Below are 16,710 nucleotides of genomic sequence, written 5' to 3' on the forward strand. Positions count from 1 at the left end.
ATTGGTGCCTTAGTAGAACTTGTTTCATTTATTTGAATTGGACTTAATTATGATATTTTACACAGTTTGGTTAAATATATTGCTTGCAAAGCAATGTTGCCATGAAAGGGCAAAGTTATAGAAACATAGAATATTGACGGCAGAAAAAGACATCATGGTCCATCTAGTCTTCGCTTATACTATTTCCTGTATTTTATCTTAGGATGGATATATGTTTATCCCAGTCATGTTTAAATTCAGTTACTATGGATTTACCAACCATGTCTGCTAGAAGTTTTTTCCAAGTAACTACTACTCTTTCAGTAAAATAATATTTTCTCATGTTTCTTCTGATCTTTCCTCCAACTAACCTCAGATTGTGCCCCCTTGTTCTTGTGTTCACTTTCCTATTAAAAAACTTCCCTTCTGAACCTTATTTAACCCTTTAACATAGTTAAATGTTTCAATCATGCCTCCCCTTTCTCTTCTGTCCTCCAGACTATATAGATTGAGTTCATTAAGTCTTTCCTGATAAGATTAGATTAATAATAATTAGGATTTTTTCCCTCTCACACCGCTACAGAATTCTGAACTATGGTTCAAACGTCACAGCATAGCAATTGGAGAAGTACCAGCATGCAAGCTGATCCATCGTCGACAATTAAAAGAGGCAAATGTACAAGACATATGGAAGTCCAGGACTTTATCATAGTAAGCATGCTGCCTGAGTTGTTCTTTTACAAAATAAATGTGGTGGAATGTATTCCAGGAGGGAGGGAATACATTTCAGAGAAATAAGAGGCTAAATTTTCAATAGTTTGGGTTGGGAGGAACAGGGTCAACACAGCTCCTCAATAGAAGTTCTTAGAGTATAACCATAAGGAGGAAAATGGTTTGCTTTAGTTTGGCAATATTTCTCTCTGTAGATGAAGAATAGTACCAGAAACTGTTTAGAAGAAACTCTGCAAACTGTTCTTGGACTTGACATCAATCTGTCTCTTATTCCTTTGTAATATTGGGTCTTGCCTCCCAAGGACAATTCCATCTGTCCATCCATTACCCTGGAGGGAGAATCATTGACCCCCTCAGAGAGGGTCTGCAACTTGGGCGTCCTGCTCGATCCACAGCTCACATTAGAGAAACATCTTTCTCTAATGTTGTGAGCCGCCCCGAGTCTTCGGAGAGGGGCGGCATACAAATCCAAATAATAAATAAAATAAATAAATAAATCTTTCAGCTGTGGCGAGGGGGGCGTTTGCCCAGGTTCACCTGGTGCGCCAGTTGCGGCCCTATTTGGACCGGGAGTCATTGCTCACAGTCACTCATGCCCTCATCACCTCGAGGCTCGACTACTGTAACGCTCTCTACATGGGGCTACCTTTGAAAAGTGTTCGGAAAATTCAGATCGTGCAGAACGCAGCCACGAGAGCAATCATGGGCTTCCCTAAATATGCCCATGTCACACCAACACTCCACAGTCTGCATTGGTTGCCGATCAGTTTCCAGTCACAATTCAAAGTGTTGGTTATGACCTATAAAGCCCTTCATGGCACCGGGCCAGGTTATCTCTGGGACCGGGTGTAACCTTCTGAAACAGCTGGGGACGCTTCTCGGCGGCCTCCGGAACCTGAACTTTTGCCGAACTTCCGGGTTCGGCATTCGGGATAACACTGAGAAGCCCCCCGGCTGTTTCAGAAGGTGACAGGCAGGCGGCGGAACTTCTCCGCGGCCTCCTGAACCCGAAATGTTCGGCAAAAGTTCGGGTTTGGGTTTGGGAGAACGGCGAGAAGCCCCCCGGCTGTTTTAAAAGTTGACAGCTGGGCGGCGCCGCCCAGCAGAGCACCATTTTGTGATTTTTCCCCCCCTTGCACGCATTAATCGCTTTTACATTGTTTCCTATGGGAAACATTGTTTCATCTTACGAACTTTTCGCCTTATGAACCTCCTTTCGGAACCAATTAAGTTCGTAAGACGAGGTATTACTGTATTTTATATTACAGTAGCACTATTATATGTATGTAATTTGGTTTGCATCTGAAAGATGCAAATAATTTTCATTTTAAAACAGTCTACTGTTTTATTAATGAGGCTCTGAAGATAGCTTTATTACGCACTCAAAGCATAATCTGTTCATTCATATATACAGTATGTACATAATCCAGTGACAATGTGAGCTATTTAGTTGTAAATCATTTTCCAGATAACTGCTGTTAGTTAATTTACATAACTCTGCTCTATGTCTTCTCTAGCTTGCAAAAAACTTTAGGTTTGGATTCTCTAAATGATATTTTGGACACTAAACTTGTAAATCCAAAGGACATCATTCAGAATGTGTACAATGTCAACAAACAAGGAACTGTCATTTTAGAAGATAAATCGAGTAAGTGGAACTTGTTTAGTATGTTATAGTTTTGTTGGAATCTATTCAGGAAACAAATGTATCTTTATCACTAACCTGCTCATTCAATGGCAAAAAGTTAGAAGTTATTGTTTTCTATTGCAATCTTATTACTGGTACTGTTTTTGTACTCCAAAATCATTTTCCTCAATGCCTACATGAAGCTATCCTTAGCTGATCAATGAGCAGCAGCGTAGAAAGGCTCATATACAGTGGTACTTCTACTTAAGAACTTAATTCGTTCCGTGATTAGGTTCTTAAGTAGAAACGTTCTTAAGTAGAAGCAATTTTTCCCATAGGAATCAATGTAAAAGCAAATAAGGCGTGCAAACCCATTAGGAAAGAAATAAAAGCTTGGAATCTGGGTGGGAGGAAGAGGAGGAGGAGGACAGTTGCTGCCGAAGGAAGAAAGTGAGATGAGGGGAATAAAAAAAATCCAAAACTTTAAGGCTTAAAAAAAAAGAGAGGGACTCTGAGGCAGCACCCAGAGAAAGGAAAATGCTCCATTCGCTCTGGGCTGCCCAGAGCAAAGGCAGCATTTCTTTTCTCTTGGCACTGGCAGAGGTTTATTCCCTCTTCAAGCACCCAGAGAAAGAAAAATGCTTCATTAAGCCTCCTTAAGCGCCACCGAAAGGCTCCTCTGGCATCCCAGAAAAGCCCGAGATGGCTTAGGTTCTTAAGTAGAAAATGGTTCTTAAGTAGAGGCAAAAAAATCTTGAACACCCAGTACTTATCTAAAAAAGTTCTTAAGTAGAAGCGTTCTTAAGTAGAGGTACCACTGTAATTCATTTGATAGATAAGAACTAAAGGGGACAAATCTTAATCCTAATATGAGGAGAAGCATATGATAGGTAGACAGACAGATGGCTGCAGTTGTAATTTAAAACCCAATTTCTTTTGTCTAATAATTGCTAACATTTTAAACCACTTTTAAAATTGTTCGATGCAGAAGAAATTCCACACTGGGTTCTATCAGCAATGAAATGCTTAGCGAACTGTGAGTATACTTTTTTATTATTTCTATATGTTGTTTTGGAATTTACGCTTTTCCATTGACTTCAGTAAAACAGAACCTTCCCTCCCACCATTATTTTATTTCTTAATAAACCTATCCTAATTAAATAAGTCTGTTTTCCATCTTAGAATCTTTCTAACATCAATATGATATTTTCTGCAAAACAGCTGACAGAAAATCAATCTGCCACATGGCATGTCTCATTCCCATCACCCATTGCTCCAAAGCTGCAGTTTATGTGAGTGGAATATTTTTTGAGGAGTGGATGGGATTAACCCAGGTAGTGCTCAATTTACAGCAGGTCATTTTTATTGACCGGTCTAAGTTACAATGGCCCTGAAAAACAGGATTTAGGGCAATTCTGCTTACTTACTTACTTACTTACTTACTTACTTACTTACTTACTTACTTACTTACTTACTTACTTACTTACTTACTTACTTACTTACTTACTTACTTACTTATTTTATCTGTCTGTCTGTCTGTCTGTCTGTCTGTCTATCTATTAATCTAATCTAATCTAATCTAATCTATCTATCTATCTATCTATCTATCTATCTATCTATCTATCTATCTATCTATCTATCTATCTATCTATCTATCTATCTATCTATCTATCTATCTATTTGACTTGTATGCCGCCCCTCTTCGTGGATTCGGGGCAGCTCACAACATATCAATGACCAAACAGTATACAATAATACAGCTAGATCCAATTAATATAAACAGTAATTTAAAACATTATGAAAAGGCTAAACATTAAAATCATTCATACAATTACAGCCGTAGGCACACTAAACATTCAATTGCCAGAGGCTGGGATCTGATGCCCCCAAGCCTGATGGCATAAATATGTTTGCAGGTTCTTATGAAAAGCAATGAGGGTGGGGGCAGTATGAATCTCTGGGGGGGGGGGAGCTGATTTCAGAGCCCCCCCCCCCCCCCACAGAGAAAGCTCTTTTCCTGGGCTCTGCCAAATGACATTGCCTAGTTCAGTGTTTCCCAACCTTGGCAACTTGAAGATATTTGGACTTCATCTCCCAGAATTCCCCAGCCAGCGGATGCTGGCTGGGGAATTCTGGGAGTTGAAGTCCAAATATCTTCAAGTTGCCAAGGTTGGGAAACACTGGTCTAGTTGACGAAACCTGGAGAAGGCTGACTCTGTGGGACCTAACCAGATGCTGGGATTCATGTGGCATTCTTTTATTACTGTTATTTATTTATTATTTATTAATTGAATTTGTATGCCGCCCCTCTCTGAGGACTCGGGGCAGGATCTCCATGGTCACATGCTCAAAATCAAACATTGGGCAACTGGCTCATATTTTTGACAGTTACAGTGTCTCAGGGCCATGGGATTCCCTTTTGCAACCTTCTGACAAGCAAAGTCAATGGGGAAGCCAGATTCTCCTAGCAACCGAGTTACAACCTGCCAACTGCAGTGATTCACTTAACAGTTGTGGCAAAATAAAGTTGTAAGATGAGGCATAGCTTACTTCACACATTTCTCATTTAGCAACCAAAATCTTGGGCTCAATTGCGGTCATAAATCGAGGACTAGCTGTATTCCTTTGATTGTCTCTGACCCTTATATACTAGGCCAGTCCTCTTCAGTGTCCTTGAACATTTAAGGTTACCGAGGAAAGCTGGTTGAATAATGCTGAACTTTCTAAAAGTTGCTAATACAGGTGAAGAAGAAATTTCCTTTTATATCATTCATAGATAATAAAGACTTAAGTTAAGCTTGGTTTCTTTACATTGAAAGTATCAAGTGGATTGCATACTTCGTAAAAATTGGTATTGTTCTCTTCCTATAAATCAAATTAGGGTATGCTTAAGTACTCAAAGGGAAGTTGATCCTTTCATTCCATGTCTTATTTAACTTCACACATAGAGAGGCAATTTGGATTTGGTAATAAAAGAATCCAAAGTTTTTTGGAATGGCCATATTACACATGGTGAGAATAAAATTTACTGGAGAAGGTAGGTTTGCAAGTTGTTTTATGGTATAGTTTCAGGTGGTATGAGTATATTGTTCTTAGTTATTGCCATTCTTTACTATTAGAAAGCCCTTTCAATTGTTCATCATGGTTATTCTCTGGATTAAAATATTATCCATTTTAAATCAGGGATTATCTATCTGGAGAAGTTGGGAGATGAGGATTAAATTTTAAGTGTTTTCAAACAGATTATTCCCTGGGTCTATTCTGAAGTGGTTTGGGTGAAACAAATCTGTACTGCAAACATTTAAACCACCAATTTGTTTAGGAAGTTCAAAACTATCTTGAAGTTTATAAATAGACATGTCATGATTGCCCCACAAGTTTTTAGAAGGACATTAGCTGAAGTCTTTGTTAATAGTTTAACCACTATTTTCATTTCTATACCTATGTAACAGCATAGTGTTGTTGTCGGAACATCATTTCTACTGAGGTATGGTTGTCCTCACCCTCTTGCTTTTCTGAAAGGCTCTAAAAATGTGGTTTTTCTCAGTGGACCTGATGACTACAAATAGGGATGGAGCCAATGGTGTGGCTGATTTGATTGTAGTATTGCTGCCATGAAGGTGGAGTAGGTTTTATTTAATCAGTTTTTATTCTCTGGCAGATTTTTTAAATTTTGTAAACCACTCAGAGTCACTTATGCCTGAGCTGGGCAGCTATACATTAATAAATGAAAATAAATAAAATTTTTGTTATGACTGCACGTGTAAATTAGTGCTGTTTCTGCCCTCTGTGTAATCCAACCAGGAAATCTTTCCACCCCATTCTACTTACCCCCTTTCTATTCTTTTTAGGGCCAGATCTGAAACAGCCCACCTACTCAGGTTTTGAAAGAGATGTCTTTAAAACCATAGCAGATTATTATGCACACATGAAGGAGCCTCTTCTCACTTTCCAGTTCTTTGATGTTTTTGTCAGCGTGCTGGGTAAGTTATGCCATGAAAAACGTATCTGCCAACTGCATGCAAAGTGCTTGTGCAGCAAAACTTTAGTACTGTCCTTCAGCATGTTTCCTAATGAAAATGACTCCTTCTAGAAGTTGATGTTTTGGGAATAATTGTTGTTAAATGTTACACTGGTTTATTCAGAGAGCAAGGATTAATCAAATCATGATTTAGTATAGAAATAAATCAGATAAAGGAGTGTTTATGCATATGATTTGGGAATGCCCTATAGTGCAGGAATTGTGGCAAAAAGTGCAAGAGGATATAAGTAGAATGTTAAATATACAATGGATAATCACAAAGGAAATGGCAGTATTAGTTAAAAGCAAATGCGATGGGAGATTTTAGAGAAATAAAACAAGCAGCAATAGAAAGCGCTCAGGCGGTAATAGTTTTGGGTTGGAAGGATGCGACAAAATGGACAATGCAAAATTGGTATAGGTACATGGTGGACCATATTCAATTTGAAATGATGGTTAAAAGGATAAATTTGGATAATGAAACTGAATTGAAACAACTGGTGGGACAAAGTAAGAAGATATATGACGAGTAGAATCCGAGACCAAGCTACAAGAAATAAATTGGAATCACTCTATAATATGTAATTAGATATTTTGCTCTTGGCTTATAGTGATTTATATAAAAAACACCTCCGATATGGTGGTGGGGTGTGTGTGTGTGTCGGGGTGGTAGGCAATTTTTGTTCACTATGCACTGTTTTATGTTGTGTGTATTTTAACCTTGTTAAAAAATCAATAAAAATATTTTTTTTAAAAATAGAAATAAATCAGATTTGTAAATTTCATACAAATGCAGAATTCCACAGAAAAGATAAGTTTCTGAAAGAGTAGTAGATCCTTGGAACAAACTTCCAGCAGACGTGGTTGGTAAATCCACAGTAACCGAATTTAAACATGCCTGGGATAAACATATATCCATTGTAAGATAAAATACAGGAAATAGTAAAAGGGCAGACTAGATGGACCATGGGGTCTTTTTCTGCCGTCAGTCTTCTATGTTTCTATGTTTCTAATTATTTCAGCAGCATGGCCATTCTATATAGACAATTTACCGAAGTAGGATAATCTGGGAATAATCATAAAATACTGTAGGTAACTTTTAAAAAATGGAACATAACTGTCTACCTCCCTAGCTGCTCTCAGATCTATTGACTTGTCTATATTTCCTTGTAACAAAACCTTATGTGGAGTTTAACCTCAAAAGAAAATTTGCTGAATGAACGTTCCTGTTCGGTAAAAGTTTTCAGCGCTTTAAATTACCTAGCCTGAAGCTGAAACAGCCCATTTCACTGCTTGTTTTCTGGGATAGATTTGCTCAAAATGACCATGTTTTGTTTCCAGCTGAGAATATGCAATAGAACACTTCTAAACTCAAAATATTTTGTATAAATCTTTTTCTATTTTATGGTGTTTCATGAATATAAACTGAAGTCAAATTTACTCTGCTTTCAAGGTTTGCATGAAGAACTTCCAAATGAGTCTGGAGATGATAATGATCAAGGACAAACTATTTATTTATTTATTTATTTATTTATTATTTATTTATTTATTCGATTTTTATGCCGCCCTTCTCCTTAGACTCAGGGCGGCTTACAACATGTTAGCAATAGCACTTTTTTAAAAAAACAGAGCTAGGCTATGCTTGAATGATCCTTTTATTTCCATACTTGTGAGCATGAATATCCAATCCCCTCACTTATTCTAAATGTCTATAGCAGGAGTGTCAAACTCAAGGCTCAGGGGCTGGATCTAGCCCACAGGATGCTTAGATCTGGCCCATGGGGCTACCCTGGAAACAGCAGAGGACTGGCCCACCCTACCTCTGCGAGCGAAAACGGATCTCAGAGGGGTTCTCTGTTTTCACTTACAGAGGGTTGCAAGAGGCCATCACAGCAAAAAAACCAGAATCTGGGAGCCCGTTTCATTGGCAGAGAGGTCTGGCCACCATAGGGACCCCCATCACTATTGAGCTAGTTATGCCCATCCTGACCACACCCACCCTAGTCCCCTGAAGTCAAATATAATCCTGACACATCCTTCAATGCATTCCAGTTTGACACCCCAGTCTAAAGGAACAGGATAATCTCAGAGCCCTGGAATTAATCCTTAACTGGCATAAAAAGTTGAGGACAAAACAGCTTACATTCTTTTCCTCTTCAGGTTATCAGAAGGTATAATCTTAATTTATTTTACTTTGCATTATGGTTATATTACTTACAAATGTTACTTTGTAAGCATAACAAAAACATTTCCAGCAAAAGATCAGTAGGCATGCCTCAAATGTTTTTGGGTGATGAAAACAGCTCAGCTTGAACATTTTAATGTTGGATCCCGACACATTCTTCCTTTTCCTTACAGCTTGCATTTGGAATTATTATTATTATTTATTAGATTTGTATGAATGCCAAAAAAATGAATTAACAAATTGAATGATAAAATTCTCATTTTCAAAGAAACTCAATATTGAAGGTTTTGTTAAAAAAAAAAATACTAAAGAACCTTTTAAAATCATGTTTTGATTCAGGAATCTTGCAGGAAAAGAAGCTAGCTACTGAAGCCTTGCAGATTTGTTGTCTTCTTCTGCCACCAGCAAATCGGCGAAAACTACAGTTGTTGATGACTCTGATGGCCAAGATTCAATCAAATAAACATCTTCCACCTCTTTCAGATACACTTGGAACAAGAGCAATGGTGTGTCACTGCCGGAACTAGAAATACATTATGAAATCACTTTGGAATTGCTCTGGGGGAGACTCTACTTAGTTACAAAATAATGAATTGTTCTAGGAATAGTAATAATCTATGCAACTCAGGGTGTGGTTTGCAATATTCTCTTGTCTCCTTCTGCTGGTATAACTCTTTAAGTTAAATCCCCAGGCTGAACTTCTCTGCTAAAGAGGATGAAAGTCGGCAGTTATAGCTCTTCCCACCTATTTCTCACCATAGTCCTTGTAACTTTTTTGTATTGCTTGCTCGGTGACAAGCCTGTAATTTTTTTTTTTTAAGATTTATGGTCCTATCTTAATCGGTAAGAGAGCAAAAATAAAAACCCCAAAACGCTTTGGAAAGGGAATTGAATATAAGGGGAAATATGTTAATTTTCTTTGTGTGTGTGTGTGTGTAGGGGGTGTCTATCCTTAAGTTGATAACATCTGAATGTATATAAATGAATCAGTGGGCTACGAGAATTGATATTGATCAGTGTGATAGCAGGCCTCCAATATCAGTATTAGATCAATTTATAAATACTTAAATCAATGGGTTTGGAGGAATCTTGAAAGTATAGGCTCTGTCTCAAATGCGTTACCTGCAGTACTAGATGTACTAGCAACTTCCATCACTTATGGGGTAATAAATAACACATTCAGTATATATTGTGAGACCTGATTTCATTGATTTGCTTTTCTCTGTTTCAGATAGTTCAAACCTTTTCTCACTGCATTCTTTGCTCCAAGGATGAAGTAGACTTGGATGAACTTTTAGCAGTTAAATTGGTATCATTCATGATGGACAATTATCATGAGATTTTAAATGTTCCTTCAGCCTTAAAAACTGCAGTTGAGGAACACATAGCACATCTCCAAAGAGTCCAGGTAAGCCTTATGGGGTTGAATTTTATTCTCCTGCATATAACTTTTTTTTGAAAACCCGCCTAAATAAGAAGATTAAAGTCTTCTCAGTAGAATTACTACTATCCCTCCTTTAATTGACAGCACATTATATGAATTCATGTAAATTACCTTGTTATGTGTGAGTTTGGAAGTAGGAAATCACAGGATGGTAATAGTAATATGTAATATTACAGTGGATGGTAATAAGAGAAGAGTTATGAGTTAATATGAGTTCTGAGTAAATTGTGCAATGTTCTGAATGACTATGAATGAATAATTGTCCTAGACCAGTGACAGCAAACCTATGGCACTGCTGGCATGCAAACCATTGCCCTAGCTCAACTCCAACATGCATGTGTGTGCTGTCCAGTTAATTTTTGGCTCGCACAGAGGCTCTAGGGGCATGTTTTTGGCTTCCAGAGAGCCTCCTAAGGGATGGAGGAGGTAGTTTCTACCATCCTCTGACTCCAGGGAAGCCTTTGGAGCTTGGGGAGGGCGAAACACGAGCCTACTGGGCACACCAGAAGTTGGGAAACAGGCCATTTCCAACCTCCAGAGGCCCTCCGGGGGGTGGGGGAAGCTGTTTTCGCCTTCCCCAGGCATTGAATTATAGATGTGGGCACTCGCACCTGCACGACAGCGTACGTGCACACTCTTTCGGCATTCAAGGAAAAAAAGGTTCGCCATCACTGTCCTAGATGTTTGGGTGAGTGAGTACACAAGGCATTCAGAAATCCAAGAAAGGGAAAGGTGACAGTTTGATGAGTATCTGTTTAAGGGAAACAATTTCATTTCAGTTTTGCAGTGCAAGCAATAACTTATTCATAGATGCTTATGGTTAAGAAATGAATATAGTTCTAAGAGTAAAATTGACTGTAACAAAAGATTGAGATGATTAGTAAAGGATTCAGTGGTGATGAGAATTTTCTAAATTTGGAACAGTCCATTTTTGGGGTAGAATTAAGAGTGGATTGTGGCGGAAAATAAACTCAAATTACCAAGGAGTTGTAAGGAATTGTGCTAATGGGGATATATGTGACCTCATGAAATATGAAGTGCAGTAGTGAAGTGTATGTTGGAAAAAGAACACGGTGGTACCTCCACCTAAGTAGTGCCTGTACTTACGAACTTTTCTAGATAAGAACCAGGTGTTCAAGATTTTTTTGCCATTTTCCACTTACAAACCCGAGCCTCTGAAACTGTAACCAGAAAAGGCAGGGAGAAGCCTCCGTGGGGTCTCTCTAGGAATCTCCTGGGAGGAAACAGGGACGGAAAAGGTGGGGGGAAGCCTCTGTGGGACCTCTCTAGGAATTTCCTGGGAGGAAACAGGGCCGGAAAAAGTGGGGAGAACCCTCCGTGGGGCCTCTCTAGGAATCTCCTGGGAAGAAATAAGGCCCCCACCCTCCCTGTGGTTTCTCCAATCGCACGCACTATTTGCTTTTACATTGATTCCTATGGGAAAAATTCCTCCTTCTTACAAAGTTTTCTACAGTAGAACCTCGACATACGAGCTGCTCTATATACGAGCATTTCGAGATGCGAGCTAGGAGGGGAGAGATATTTTGATTCTACTTACGAGCCCAAATTCGGGGTATGAGCGTTTTTTCCGCCGCCGCCAGGCTCCGCCCGGCTGTCATTCTGTAGAGAAGCAAGAAGTGGAGGAAGAGCTGGATGCTGGCGGTGGCGGAGGAAGGCGAATGCGGCTTGGAAGCTGGGAGGGGGGCGGAATATGGGAGGAGAGAGGCAGCCTCCACGCTTTCCTTTCGGAGGAAGAGCTAAGTGGCCAAAGACGTTCCGCCCCCCTCCCAGCTTCCAAGCTGCATTCGCCTTCCTCCGCCGCCGCCAGCATCCAGCTCTTCCTCCGCTTCTTGCTTCTCTACAGAATGACAGCCGGGCGGAGCCTGGTGGCGGCGGAGGAAGGCGAATGCGGCTTGGAAGCTGGGAGGGGGGCGGAATATGGGAGGAGAGAGGCAGCCTCCACGCTTTCCTTTCGGAGGAAGAGCTAAGTGGCCAAAGACGTTCCGCCTCCCTCCCAGCTTCCAAGCTGCATTCGCCTTCCTCCGCCGCCGCCAGCATCCAGCTCTTCCTCCGCTTCTTGCTTCTCTACAGAATGACAGCCGGGCGGAGCCTGGTGGCAGCGGAGGCTTGGAAGCTGGGAGGGGGGCGGAACGTCTTTGGCCACTTAGCTCTTCCTCCGAAAGGAAAGCATGGAGGCTGCCTCTCTCCTCCCATATTCCGCCCAGCTTCCAAGCCGCATTCGCGTTTCTCCGCTGCCGCCAGGCTCTGCCTGGCTGTCATTCTGTAGAGAAGCAAGAAGCGGAGGAAGAGCTGGATGCTGGCGACGGCGAAGGAAGTCGAATGCGGCTTGGAAGCTGGGAGGGGGGCGGAATATGGGAGGAGAGAGGCAGCCTCCACGCTTTCCTTTCGGGGGAAGAGCTAAGTGGCCAAAGACGTTTCGCCCCCTCCCAGCTTCTAAGCTGCATTCGCCTTCCTCCGCCGCCGCCAGCCGGAGCGAGCTGCTGGGCTGCGCGTGGCGGGAGAAGCCTGGACAACGCCAGAGCGCTGGGCAGCACTACCGCCGCCGCCGCCGCGGGGAGAGGCGGGCATGTGGGCTGGCGGCATTGGGCTTGGTGGAAAGTCCGGGGGCAGCTCCAGCGACTCCCTTCCCGTGGCTGCTGTTGAGGCGGCAGCGGCGTCCGCCTACGGCGTGCGGCTCTCTCTCCATTCTTCTCTTTCCCCCTCTCGGGCTCCGAATGCGGCGGCGGGAAGAGGAAACAAGGCGCAAGGCAGCGCGTCTGCAGGAACGGGTGGTGGGGCGCCGTTGTTGTCCTCACGGCGCAAAGCCACACAGTCCCGGATCGCTTGCTTCCCCGGCCAGCAAGCCGGCTGCCTGGGAAAGCAGCGCATTTGAAAAACGCTTTCCCAGGCAGCCGGCTTGCTGGCCGGGGAAGCAAGCGATCCGGGACTGTGGCTTTGCGCCGTGAGGACAACAACGGCGCCCCACCACCCGTTCCTGCAGACGCGCTGCCTTGCGCCTCGTTTCCTCTTCCCGCCGCTGCATTTGGAGCCCGAGAGGGGGAAAGAGAAGAATGGAGAGCCGCGCGCCGGAGGCGGACGCCGCTGCCGCCTCAACAGCAGCCACGGGAGGGGAGTCGTTGGAGCTGCCCCCGGACTTTCCACCAAGCCCAATGCCACCAGCCCACATGCCCGCCTCTCCCTGCGGCGGCGGCGGCGGCGGTAGTGCTGCCCATTTTTTTGAGGGGAAAAGACGTCGGCTGAGGGGTGCCCGGTGCTTCCCGGCGAGGAGGAGGAGGAGCTGGGCTCCGGAGGGGCGCACGGGGAAGGGCTTGAGCCGCCGCCTTCTCCTTTCCTGCTGCGTCGGTGGCTTCCCTCGCAAAAGGCTGCGCCCGGTGCCGGCTGTTTGCCCCACGGCTCTCTCGCCTCAGCGAGGGATAAGCAGCACGCGAGGCTGCGGCGAGAAACAACAGCAGCAGGAAAGGAGAAGGCGGCGGCTCAAGCCCTTCCCCGTGCGCCCCTCCGGAGCCCAACTCCTCCTCCTCCTCGCCGGGAAGCACCGGGCACCCCTCAGCCGATGTCTTTTCCCCTCAAAAAAATGAGGCTTTCCGCCTTACGCCCTGCCTGATCCCACACTTTCCACCCACAAAGATCAGCCTAGAGGCTTCGCCCTTCCCGCCCGCTCCCCCGGGAAAGAAAAAGCAGCCTGGCTCCCTTTTCCCTGGCCCTTACCTTCACAGCTCAGGCAGCGCTGGACTCCCCGCAGCCGCCGCCGCCGCTACCGCCGCCGCCGCCCTCGGGCTTGCACGCATTAATCGCTTTTCCATTGTTTCCTATGGGAAACAATGTTTCATCATACGAGCTTTTCGACGTACGAGCCTCCTTCCGGCACCAATTAATCTCGTAAGTCGGGGTTCTACTGTACTTAAGAACCTGGTCATGGAATGAATTAAGTTCTTAAGAAGAGGTACCACTGCAGTTGTAAAGAATGTAGTAGTCTCAAGAGCTCATGAAGCAGGTAATATTAGCCAGAGAAAAGGCACAGTAACTTCAATGGAAAAGCCCCAGCCTAAGTGAATAGAATTTCATCAATTAACCCGTTGATCACCCGTAATTATTTTATTGGCCAAATACCGTTGAAACAAAAAAAAAGAGATGACTCTGAATGACACGAGATCAGAATCATACATAGCTCCCATGGGAATGTATTCCAAAGTGTGAGGCTATCACTAAGAAGCCCTGGCGGTGTATGTATATTTGCCTCTCACATAAGGAAAAAACCTTCAAAGGCCTTCTCTAAATAAACTGGGTACATTTCTTGATAAATCCCACCCCACACCATATGGATTGTATATATAATTGTTAGCATTTGTATCTGGAAGCAACAGTGCAGTGATCTCAAGATAAGAGCAATTCCACCAGAACAAGTTTTTCTTGCTAAACAACTGGTCACCGCGTTTTGCATTAATTTCAGCTCATGACTTATCTTCAAAAGCAGCCACATGAAACACGTTGAGGTAGTTTAATTGTGCAATGATCAGGACATGAGTTATTATAGCAAGGAGCTAGGCTGGGCAAAGGTCCCCTGGCCATGACTTCTCTCTGATAACATGGAATGAGGTAATACTGGGAAGAATATTGTATAGATAGTGGGGTAGTGATTTCTGACAGTCTCAAAATGGGTGAACAGTGCAGTCAGGCGGTAGGGAAAGCAAGTAGGATGCTTGGCTGCATAGCTAGAGGTATAACAAGCAGGAAGAGGGAGATTATGATCCCGCTATATAGAATGCTGGTGAGACCACATTTGGAATACTGTGTTCAGTTCTGGAGACCTCACCTACAAAAAGATATTGACAAAATTGAACGGGTCCAAAGATGGGCTACAAGAATGGTGGAAGGTCGTAAGCATAAAACGTATCAGGAAAGACTTAATGAACTAAATCTGTATAGTCTGGAGGACAGAAGGAAAAGGGGGGACATGATTGAAACATTTAAATATGTTAAAGGGTTAAATAAGGTCCAGGAGGGAAGTGTTTTTAATAGGAAAGTGAACACAAGAACAAGGGGACACAATCTGAAGTTAGTTGGGGGTAAGATCAAAAGCAACATGAGAAAATATTATTTTACTGAAAGAGTAGTAGATCCTTGGAACAAACTTCCAGCAGACGTGGTAGATAAATCCACAGTAACTGAATTTAAACATGCCTGGGATAAACATATATCCATCCTAAGATAAAATACAGAAAATAGTATAAGGGCAGACTAGATGGACCAGGAGGTCTTTTTCTGCCGTCAGACTTCTATGCTTCTATGTTTCTAGATGTGTTATACAGCTATTAGGGAAGTGTTCAAGAGTGCAATTAAGGTGGATGCTATAAGTGATTAGTGAAAAAAGTTATAAAAAGTTGCAAGGACGAATGCAAGAACATCAGGGCAATGAGCTCATTAATAGCAATAGCATTTAGCATTTAGATTTATATACCACTTCACAGTGCTTTACAGCCCTCTCTAAGCGATTTACAGAGAGTACGCATATTGCCTCCAACAATGTGGGTCCTCATTTTTTTAGACCTTGGAAGGATGGAAGGCTGAGTCAACCTTGAGCCTACTGAGATTCGATCTGCCAAACTGCTGGCAGCTGACGATCAATAGGAATAGCTTGCAGTACTGCACTCTAACCACTGCACCACGGAGGCTCTAAATACAGTTATGAAGATGTTTCTTGGAATTCTAATTAAACAAGAGGTGACAGTAATCAAAAACTAGGAAGTGGTGCTTGGAAAAATAGCGAATGCTACCTTGTCCATTATGCAAAATGAATGTCACAAGAAATAAAATGTATATTTATAAGAGTGCTACCGCCCAATTGTGGTACAGAGATACCTCGTCTTACAAACCCCTCGTCATACAAACTTTTCGAGATACAAACCTGGGGTTTAATATTTTTTTTGCCTCTTCCAAACTATTTTCACCTTACAAACCCAAGCTGCCACCACTGGGATGCCCTGCCTCCGGACTTCTGTTGCCAGCAAAGCGTCTGTTTTTGCCCTGCTGTTATTCCCCTGAGGCTCCCCTCTATGGGAAACACCACCTCTGGACTTCCGTGTTTTTGCGATGCTGCAGGGGAATCCCAGCAGCGCAAAAATGGTCGCTTCGCTGGCAACGGAAGTCCGGAGGTGGGATTTCCCAGTGAGGGGAACCACAGCAAAATCGCAGCATCGCAAAAACACGGAAGTCCGGAGGTGGGGTTTCGAGGACTTCCGTGTTTTTGCGCTGCTGCAATTTCGCTGAAGTTCCCCTCGCTGGGAAACCCCACCTCTGGACTTCCGTTGCCAGCGAAGCACCCGTGTTTGCACTGCTGGGATTCCCCTGCTGGGATTTCCCTGCAGCATCACAAAAACACGGAAGTCCGGAGATGGGGTTTCCCATGGAGGGGAGCCTCAGGGGAATCCCAGCAATGTAAAAACGGGTGCTTCGGCTGGCAAAAGGGGTGAGTTTTGGGCTTGCACGCATAAATTGCTTTTCCATTGATTCCTATGGGAAACATTGTTTCGTCTTACAAACTTTTCACCTTACAAACCTCGTCCTGGAACCAATTAAGTTCGTAAGATGAGGTATCACTGTATATGAAAGTGTGAACAAGGTACACTCAAAGGACCATAAAAGTCAAATGCAATTAGAATCAGGTACTTAAGAATGTGTGGGAAATAAGACATAGGATCAAG

At 42.9% G+C, this 16,710-nt stretch overlaps 1 protein-coding gene across 1 annotated transcript in view; it reads left to right on the forward strand.

Annotated features, from left to right (window-relative positions):
- The window catches only part of DEPDC1B (DEP domain containing 1B), a 34,405-nt gene that overhangs the window by 10,471 nt on the left and 7,224 nt on the right, over positions 1 to 16,710 (forward strand). Inside the window, exons 4-9 of the mRNA XM_070743331.1 lie at positions 563 to 690; positions 2,229 to 2,359; positions 3,327 to 3,374; positions 6,190 to 6,321; positions 8,884 to 9,050; positions 9,776 to 9,952. Of these exons, the coding sequence (XP_070599432.1) occupies positions 563 to 690; positions 2,229 to 2,359; positions 3,327 to 3,374; positions 6,190 to 6,321; positions 8,884 to 9,050; positions 9,776 to 9,952 (783 nt within the window). The remainder of the gene's footprint in view (positions 1 to 562; positions 691 to 2,228; positions 2,360 to 3,326; positions 3,375 to 6,189; positions 6,322 to 8,883; positions 9,051 to 9,775; positions 9,953 to 16,710) is intronic.

The sequence above is a fragment of the Erythrolamprus reginae genome, chromosome 2 (assembly GCF_031021105.1).
Source record: "Erythrolamprus reginae isolate rEryReg1 chromosome 2, rEryReg1.hap1, whole genome shotgun sequence".
Lineage (NCBI taxonomy): Eukaryota > Metazoa > Chordata > Lepidosauria > Squamata > Dipsadidae > Erythrolamprus > Erythrolamprus reginae.